Genomic DNA, 10,576 nt, shown 5'->3' with positions numbered 1-10,576 from the left:
ATTGTGCACACTGTCAGCCATGTGAACTCATCTTGTACGTGATTTCAGTCCGAGGTCAGCTCAGTCCTCCCACAGACCCCCAGATTCTTCCCTTGACCAGCACCAGACCCAAAAGTCCATGCAGTGGGCCCCAAATGGAAGTAATGGAAGGCCCTCCCCCGCTCAACTCTTCCCATAGGCCTCTAATGGTTGCTTGGCAACCCTCACCCGGCAGTAAATGGCCTCTAGTCAGGTCTGTTGCTGTGGAGTTACCAAGTCTCTCTCCCTTCACACTTGTGCATGCTTCCACTCTCTATTAACGAGACTGCTCCCCTACCCTCACATCCCGAGTCTTCTCACATCCACAGACGGGGCTCTCAGGGACCTATGTAGCCAGGACTCCGAACAAAGCACTACCAATACCTTCATCATCCAACATCCTCCAGAGAGGATAGAAACTTCTTTTGTGAATGGTCCTTGCTCAGCAATGCTCATAACCTCCTCTTATTCCCTCTCTACCTTCCACTCTGACAATGGCTTTCTGAAATCCCCTAAGAGATCAAATTGGCTGGAGAAATTTAATTGAACATTTCAGACCACGCTAGTTCTGTTTCAGCACCCCTGGAACCAGAGGAGGAAAGCCTGGGAGGGGACCCAGTCAGACTTTGCATATGGATCAGGAGCCAAGGAAAAAGGAACCTAACATTTATTGTGTTCCTGATATGTGCCAGGCATAAAACTATGTTATCACATGTAGCCCCCATCGACAAACCTGTGGGCCTTTTATAGCTGAAGATATTATTTATTCATGGAAATTAAGTAACTTACTAGAGCTCACGCAGCTTTATAAAAATCACAGAACCTTTGTTTATAGAAGCAAATATGTGTAAGTAGATATATATCTATCTAGATATCTAGAGGAGATATGTTCCTCCTTCTTCCTAAACAATTAATTGATCATCAAATTCTATAAATTCTAGTTCTAAATCTCTCTTCTATTTCCATCTCTTAGGTCATCTTGACACTGTCTAGTATACATCCCAAATGGCTGTGTTCTCCCAAAATTCATACATTTGAAGCTCTAACCCCCAATTTGGCTCTATTTGGAGACGGGGATTCTAAGTTAGTGATTAAGGTTAATTGAGGCCATAAGGGTGGGATCCTGATCTAATAGGATTAGTGTCCTTATACGAAGAGACACCAGAGAGCCCCCTCACTCTCCATAAGCACCAAAGAAGGGCCATGTGAGCACACAGCTAGAAGGCAGCCACCTGCAACCCAAGGGGAGAGCTCTCGCCAGATATCATCCTGGCTGGCACCCTGTTCTTGGACTTCCAGTCTACAACTGTGAGAAAATAAATTTCTGTTGTTTAAGCTACTCAGTCTGTGCTATTTTGTTACTGCAGCCTGAGCAGGCCCTTATAACTTACCCAAACCACTGGTTTCTTTGCTTCCATCTGTCCTCCAAACTAAAGCAAGGGATTATTCTAAGATGCAAATCTGACCTTATTAAAACCCTTCTATGGCTCCCCACTGTCTGGTAATGGTCTCTAAATTTAAACCCCTGTAAGTAAGGCCATGTGAGCATATACCCACAACATTCGTATATTTACTTAGATTGTATATACATATATATTTACTTCTGTAACAAAAGATGCTAAAATACATTAAAATTACATGATGAATATTTAAATGTTTACATTTTAATGTATTTATGAACAGTACAGACTTTTTTTGCTATAGGAAACATATGCACACATGCACAAAATCTTTTTGCTCATTTTTTTTTGCAAAAGCTATATGATTGACTATGTCAGATCTAATCTGATCATCGATTTTACCTCAAAACATGTTTGACAATGAACTTGTGCTGGGAGTCAGAGAAACATCAGTTCAGCCATTTTCCGTGCCTACTTGGGCTCACTACACTGAGTATAGTCTTCAGGCAGAGGTTTCTTTGCAGGACACTTTTAAAACTATATATCCATTGTGAAGACTTATTTAGTGAAAATTAGGTAGTATAATCAATAAAGTCACTGCAAAAGCTCACAATGCTCTGAACATAAAGAAAGGAGTGAGGGAGTCACCACTGCCAATCCTTTAGGGCAAACTGTCCTCTCTCACTTGAAGACTTTTTGAGTTCAGGATATGTGACCATGTGATGTGGAGATCAAATGAAGACATCTATGTCAGTCCATATTGGAAATATTGGTAAGCATGCATTTTATGTTCATAGATAAAAATAAACTCTAATAGTTTCTTTAGCTCTGTAAACAATCATCAGGTAGGTAAACTCTGGCCCATGACAAGAAACTTCCATATGCTGTGCAAGGTCTCCCTGACCCTCCAGCCCTTGCCTGATAGCCTATCCAGCAAATTTCTCTCTCAGCACCCTTCCCGGCTCCTCACAGCCTTGCTCCAGTTCCCCTGTATTCTCACCATGCCCCGATTTTCTGTGCTCTTACCTCTCTGTGTGTTGGCTGTGAAAAGGATGTCAGATAACACAAGAGGAAGCACCCGGCACATAACAGGTACTTAATAAATGTTTATTGATTCTCACCACGAGATTGGTGAACCAAATGGTAGTTAAACCAAAGTGGTTCTTCAATTTTAGCCTGCCTCCAAACCACCTGGAAGGCTCGTTATAACACACATTGTTGGGCCATCACTCAGAGTTTCTCATCTGAGGAGGGGCATGAGAATTTGCATTTTTTAAAATATTTTATTTACTTATTCATGAGAGACACACAGAGAGAGGCAGAGACATAGGAAGAGGGAGAAGCAGGCTCCATTCAGGGAGCCCGAAGCGGGATTCGATCCCAGGACTTCAGGATCACGCCCTGAGCCAAAGGCAGATGCTCAACCAATGAGTCACCCAGGCATCCCAAGAGAATTTGCATTTCTAACAAATTCCCAGGTAATGCTGATGATGCTGACTTGGAGACCACACTTCTAGAACCAATGAACTAAGTAGTTTGTTTAGCTTCTCACATTTCTAGTAACTCATAATTCCTCAATACTTTTAATAGAGACTAAATGAACAAAATAAACTTTTATCTCTATATAAATTAACACTTAACTTGATCATAAACAGAAATATGGGCTAGCACAAAGCTTGGAATCAGAAGGTCTGAGCAGGAATCCCACTTGCAACTGTGTGGTTGAGCTAAGGCAAGTTAATTACCAAGTCGGAATTTTTTTCTTCTGTAAAATAGGAGTGAATTAAAATAATATCTGACCCGTGGGGTTAATTGTAAGATAATAATATATGGAGAAAATTTACAAAATGAAAAGTATTGTATACAGCTAATAAGATATATGCACAATATATTAATATACACTTAGGTTGAATGGAGAGATAATAAATAACACATACTTTGAATACTTTAAATCACTAATTTTCAAAATTTCCAATCCTAGAACTAATTTATTATTGATAAGTATATGATCTACATTTTGCTATATCATCTCAAATATGTATATATTTTATTAGTACCAGAGTAAATACCAACAATAGCTGTGGTGGCCAGCTTCTAAGATGGTCCCCAATGATCCTCACCTCCCAGGATTCATACCCTTGTGTACTTTCCTCCTACACTAAATCAGTGAACAATAGACTACTCTAAGTAATAAGAGACATTGCCACTTTCTCTATGGTTTCTTGGATCTCTCCCCCTGGGAGACGCCATGAAGATACTTAAACTCCATAGAGAGAACCACATGGAACTAAATCTTCCTGCTAACAGCCAATACTTCACACATTAGTAAGCCACTTTGGAATGGGATCCTCCAGCCTCATTCTAACCTTCAGTTGACAGCAACCCAAGCCAATATCTGGCTGCAACCTCATACGAAGCCATAAGACAGAAACCAAGCCACTCCCAAATGTTTGATCTACAGAAACTGTGTAATAATGAATTATTGTTTTAAGCCATCAAGCTTTGAAGTGATTTGTTATCCAGTGATGGATTATGGACACAGGAAATAACATTTACTGTGCATTTACCACATTCCAGGAACTATGCTAGGAACCAACAGCCCTATGCTGTAGATGATATTATAATCCCCAAAGGAAAGGGTAACCTAGAGAGATTAAATAATTTAGTCAAGATTCCAAGATTAATAAGTGGCAGAACTGGAAATCGAATCCAAATTTCTACCTCCAAAGCTCAGATTCTTAGCCACTCATTTGTATGAGCAGGATATAGGCTCTTAGACAGTTAAGCAGTAGAAGCAACCGAGCCCCACAGAGGGGAGAAACGTCTACAAGATCAGCAAGGGGCAGTTCAGGGGCTGGACCTTCAACAGCTCTAGTGCTTGATGCCATAAGACCCAGGAATTCCAAACTTGCCCCACCTCCCACTCCTCACACCAGCAGACTAGTCGCCCTCCAAGATAATCCCATACAAGATGCCCAGGACTCACCCAGATCTGCAGCTTCACTCGCTTCTCATGGCGGTAGACAGTCTTCACCTTGAAGTCAATCCCTACAGTGCTGACAAAGGCTGGGGTAAAGGTGTCATCGGCATAGCGGAAGAGGAAGGAGGTTTTGCCAACACTGCTGTTGCCAATGATGAGCAGTTTGAACATGTAGTCAAAATTCTGGTCGGAAGCATCTTTGACTCCAGCTTTACTATCAGTCACTGAAGCCATCTGTAGGAGAGACCCATGGTCACTCAGGAACACATTTCCAGTGTCACCAATCCTTAACGGCCACTCCACCATTCACACACATACTCTCCACCCGAGCATCATTGAAGAAACACAAACAGCACAGAATCGCTCCAGTACTGCACCTGCCTCCAAATGTTGTCTCAGGATTGGGGTGGAACCTGGTTCCTCCCATTCATCCCTTCTGCAAATATTTATTGAGCATGTTGCTCTGGGTCAAGCCCTGTGCTTGGTAAAAGGACTACAGATATGAATCAGACATGGTGTATGACCTCTGAGTGGTCACAGATCAGAGTAAAAAAGCACGTAAACACAGGGTAACAAGGCAGTAGATAAGTCGTAAGACAGAGGAAAGCCTTGTCCAAGGAAGCTCACAAGAAACATCTAACATCTAACCCAACTTGAAGGCATGATGGTCAAGGAGAGTCTCTAGTAGGAAGCAGCTTCTGAGCTGAGTTTTGCAAACCAAAAGCCAAAATAGTAAACACATGAATATCCCAGGGAAGGCTCAGCACAGGGCATTCATTCCCCTTTGAAAAGCGTTCATAATTCCTCATAGCTCTACGACTGAGCCCAAACTGTTCAACTTGACCAAGAACCAACTAACCAAAGAATAACCTCTGTAAACTTTATCTTCCCCTAAGCCTTGTCCCTACGGACCTTTGCCACTTTTATACCAAATTACACTTTAAATATGCCATTTTATTTCTTGCTTTGCCCTTTAGACATGTATTCTTTGTTTACAACACTCTTCTAATAAAATCCTGTTCATCCTTATAGATGCAAACGAAGTCTCACCTTCCCCACTCATGCAGAGGCCTCTGTGTCCCCAGAGCACACTCACAGTACTGCTATCATTTCAAAACTGTTGGAATGGGATCCTCAGCTCCTCCTTTAGACCAAGCATCCTCCTCCTCCTTTAGACCAAGCATCTTGTACTTCATGTACTTCATCCTACATCTCTAGCCTCTAGCACAAGTCCTAGTACATAATCAGCACTCAGTTAAGTGTGTGCTGGATTAATAAAAGTTACGTCATCCCCCTGGGATTTAATCTCATCATCTAGAAAATGGAGAGGACAATTTCTGCCCTTCTTTCCTTACAAGGCTTTTACAGGACTCAAATGAGATGACAATAAGTAAGATCTTAATAAATTGGTAAATCCCACACAGCTATGAACATAAGTCATTATTATTCCAAATCCTTTAAAGCCTTGATCCTTTATTTATTTGTTTGCTCACTCATCTATTCAGCAAGTATTTGTTTATGTGCCAGGGCTTCCCTGAGATCCCTGCTCTCTCAAATCTGCCACCACCTCTTTTCCTAGAACACTTTGGATCTGAACCCTATAATCCAGCACTCAGTCCCACAGTCCTGTTGGTGTAGCAGGCACCCTACTTCTCTACCTGCAATCTCGCTTTATGTTCAGCAGTGGTTTGTTAGACAGGCTGTGTAAGTGATCAGATGAGGGTGGGAGGACAGCCCTCCCGTGAGATAATGTCCAGAATATCATGCTTTTCAGAAATTCCTGTTTTTGTTTCTCAAAGGAAAAGAAAGAGATTTTGACTGGTGGATTTATCTCTGTGAGCCTCTCAGGCGAGCTGTAAGGACAAGGAACTGGCAAATGTAGAAAGTTTAAAGCTCTCTTGAAGAAAGGTAAGACAAGTAAGTGGGGTTATTAAAAGCCCTTTAATATGCCACCACTAGCCTCCAGTGGTCCCTGTTCTTCCTTCTCTTTTCTCCCAGCTCTCAAGCCTTTATCTGAGACCCTGAGCCCCATTCCTATATCAATCTGCCCCATGACAACGCTCATCAGTGGGTGTGGAACATGCCCAGGACACTTGGACACTTACAACATTTACATGGAAGAAGAAGGTGAGATTGGAGAAGAGGGTGCCATTGCTTGCTTAAACTGTCTTATAGACCTAACTTTTCAACTTTTCATGATACAAGATGCAGAGCCTGTTTCAAGAATTGGCAATTCAAAGGAATTAGCCTTTTTCCTACTTAAAACTAGAGAAGCAACCACAACAACCTCACACCATCCTCCACTCTGCTGCCAGTCGTTTTTGTTTGTTCACGAGAAATTTCTGCTTTGAAAGTATTCATTATAAAAAATTAGAAAAGAACACAAGACACCCCATCCACTCAGAAACTACCACTATTAATATTTAAATGTATTCCCTCCCTTATTTTCTTTTTCAAAAATTCTATTTAAATTCAATAAACATATAATGCTCTCCCTTATTTTCTCATGTAACAAATTACCATCTGTTTTTAAATTATATTTTATTATTTTTTCATTTAAAAAGTAACACATACATTGAAAAAAATTCTAATTTCTACTATTTGCAAACATGATCATAGCACCATCTGTAGTTGGCATTATTTTCTTAATTTTTACCATAAACAATAAGTAATATGTAACCTAAGGTTTATAGTGAAGTTAGTTGAGCTTCTACCCCTGATCCCAGCCTCTCCCCTCCCCAGAAGCAAACATGTTACCAATTTATGCATCCTTCAGGGTTAGTCTTTGCATATATGAACATAGAGATCTGTTTATACTTTTTATCTATATATAAATGATAGCTTACCATATATCCTTGTCTGTATCTTCTATGTATATTTTAGTAGCTGAGATCATACTTTCCATTAGTTGTGTATCCTGCTCCTTTTCACTTAACATTATATCACAAATATTTTTCTGAGACTTGTACAGCACTTCATAAACATCATTTCAATTGACTACATTGTATTCCATCCTATGGATATGTCATAGGACCAATTTCTAATATTACACCTTTATTTTTCTATTTTTAATTATTATAAATTAAATCAGAGTGGTTCATGTCTTTAGATAAATATTTGCTCAGTTTCTTATTTATTTCCTTAAAAACAAACTCTAGAAATGGAACTGCTGGTCAAAGAATACCATGCCTGAAACACAGATTTGATCCTTACCTCATTTCAGGTCCTCTATCTCATTTTATCCTCTAAGCCTGGGAGGCAAAATTAGATGGACAGACATTATTATTCCCATTTAATCAAGATAGAAACTGAGGACCAGAAATTAAGGATTTGCTCAAGCTTGACAGCCAACAGAAGAGACTAGACCTAGTACCATGTATCGTTATAGGGAAGTTCAAAATCCCTGCTCTGTTCTTCAGCTGAATTTTTGGGCAAGTCGTATCACCTCTCTAAGTCACAGCATTTTTACTTTAAAATATAGAAAATACCACCTACTTCACAGAGTCATGGTACAAATAGAATGAGAAGTTACCATATGTAATTAATCTAGCATGGTTTCTTGGCCCATGAGAAGTACTCAATAAATATTATTTCACTGAAAAAAAAAATAAAAATAAAAAAAAAATATTATTTCACTGGCCCCTTTAAGTCACTTCTGCAGTCAACTCTTGTTCAACTGTTCTCTCCCTAATCTGGACTACGTTACTGGAGCTTTACAATTAGCCACCTGCCTCCTCTTCTGGATTCATCTGGGTTTTGTCCATCCTTACACTCTATCAACACTGGACCCATAGCAAATTTTTAGGGCATGTTACTCCTTTCGATAAACATTTATTGAGCATTTGCCATGTGCCAGACTATTGATGTAAATGTCATATTATTGGTCTTCATTTTTTCTGATGCAACTGTTTACACTCTTAGATTTTTGGAATAAGAAGGGATTTGGGGGCAGCCCGGGTGGCTCAGCAGTTTAGCGCTGCCTTCAGCCCAGGGCCTGATCCTGGACACCCTGGATCGAGTCCCACGTTGGGCTCCCTGCGTGGAGCCTGCTTCTCCCTCTGCCTGTGTCTCTGCCTCTGTGTGTGTGTGTGTGTGTGTCTCTCATGAATAAATAAATAAAATCTAAAAAAATAATAATAATAAAAAAAAATTTTTTTAAAAAAAGAAGGGATTTGGGAGTGGCAGCTTTATCATAACAAAAAGCCTGGCTCCCAGTTTTCCCATAATTCAATGTATGAACTTGGGGCAAGTCACTTAAACTCTGAACCTCAATGTTCTCATCTATGATACGATATGAAAGAAAGCATAGCAGAAAGCTGCTATGAATTTAAAATAAGAGAATACATATAAATGTGCTTCATACATCATGTTGAGAAAAACACATGTGGCCTCCTGGAGAATCAGCAGGAAAAGTGCCTGCTTTTATGAGGTATGTCTGCCACAGGAAGCGAGGCAAGAGTAGAAACTAGTTTGTTTTCTTTCTTCCTTTTTCTTTTTTTCTTTTTCTTTCTTTTTGATATTTTATTTATTTATTTGACAGAGAGGGAAAGAGAACACAAGCAGGGGGAGCAGCAGAGGGAGAGGGAGAAGCAGGCTCCCCTCCAAACAGGGAGCCCAATGTGGGGCTCGATCCCAGGACCCTGGGATCATGACCCAAGTTGTAGGCAGACACCTACACAACTGAGCCACCTAGGAACCCCTAAAAATTAGTTTCATTCAGTTCCTAATCTGATCCACTTCCCTTCATTTCCCAGGTTTAAAAAAATGAGGCTCCATAAAGACAAGTGATTTGTCCAAGGTTATACAGCAAATCAGTTGGAGTATTATGACTAGACCTTGTTATTTAATGACTCCCAGATTGGATTAGGCTCAGGGAAATTTAAAAATTCACATTTTTAGGGTGAGTAAAGAAGCATATCTAGCAACCTGAGCAGCTCTTTCCTAGCACTTGCTACCATACTGTCAACATCTGTTTATGCGCACACAGCATAGCTTTCCCAGTAGGTGGTGTGAGAATAGGGAGGGGCCGGAGGGCAGAGAGGTTCGGTTGAAAGGTACATTCAGATGGAAGCCTCCAAGGGAATCTTTTCAGGAAGGTGGCAGGGGCTACAGACATTTGGAAGAGAGGCCAAAAGCAGCCCAGCAGGCAGCCGCCTGAGGCAGATATGAGTGCAGAATGTATTTATACGATAAGCATCAATCCCATCTTCCCTCTCTTTTGTGGCAGTCACAGAAATGATAGAGCAGGCGGAGCTCACTGTCTCCATGACAAGCAATAAAGATGAAGGCCCAGGGACTATTTGGGAAGTCATCTCTGGTCCCAAGCTGGGGCAAAGAAGGAAATGGCCCCTCCAAAGACAAATAAGGCTTCCAGTCTGATAGGCAGCAGAAACAAGCACCTAAGGAAGAAGCTAACTCCAGAGAGGAAAAAGAGGAGAGAGCCCTACTCTCTAGTAAGAGATCAACGCTTTACATTTAGTAAACAAGTGAATGAATGAACTTCTCTTTTGATGGACAGAGCACAAGATTGAGTCTGAGACCTGGGCTGGGCCCAGCTCTCTCTCGGCAGTTGTGAAACCTTAGGCTGATCAGTTTCCTCATCTATACAATGAGTTAATAAAAGACTTCCTAGAAGAGTGCTGTAAGAATTATACCTTCCCAGTATATGGGAGAGTGCTTTATAAATCTCTTAACAATTTTTTTGTCTGTCTGCTTCATGTTTTCTTCTACCAAGTCATCCTGGGTAGTGGAAATAGCTTGGGGTTCCAAATCACACAAACTAGATTCAGCTTCCAGGTCTGTCATTTATTAGCTGTGAGACCTTGGTAAGAAATTTTACATGACTAAGACACAGTTTCCTATTTGTAAAACAAGCATTGTTGGGGAAATTAGTCAATGTTGGTAAAGCATCTAGATAATACACGATATACAGCAGGTGCTCAATAAATGTACTCCATCTTCTCACTGGGAACATTTATTTAGGATAGGAAGAGGAGTTGGGCAAATGTGGACCTTATCATATTATAAACTCCTCCATAAAGCTATACTCGACTAACTTTTCTAATTCAACCTTTCTTTGGACATTCCGCAGGCCAGCACCACCAGGCCAGTGCAGCCCACCTCCTCACAGTTTCCTCCAGTCTCTTAGAGCCACAGAAACCGTATCATATTAGCTACC

The 10,576-nt window shown here is 40.7% G+C and overlaps 1 protein-coding gene across 6 annotated transcripts in view; it reads right to left on the bottom strand.

Moving 5' to 3' along the window:
• RAB3B (RAB3B, member RAS oncogene family) overlaps nt 1-10,576 on the bottom strand; it is an 82,393-nt gene that overhangs the window by 58,876 nt on the left and 12,941 nt on the right. For all 6 annotated transcript variants that reach the window (XR_013350325.1, XM_077844945.1, XM_077844942.1 and 3 more), the window contains one exon: nt 4,405-4,632. Coding sequence is in view for 5 of the 6 variants with exons in the window: in XM_077844945.1 (XP_077701071.1) it covers nt 4,405-4,632 (228 nt within the window). In the remaining variant the exon portion in view is untranslated. The remainder of the gene's footprint in view (nt 1-4,404; nt 4,633-10,576) is intronic.

The sequence above is a fragment of the Canis aureus genome, chromosome 13 (genome assembly GCF_053574225.1).
Source record: "Canis aureus isolate CA01 chromosome 13, VMU_Caureus_v.1.0, whole genome shotgun sequence".
NCBI lineage: Eukaryota > Metazoa > Chordata > Mammalia > Carnivora > Canidae > Canis > Canis aureus.
This window is presented reverse-complemented; position numbering and strand designations above follow the sequence as displayed.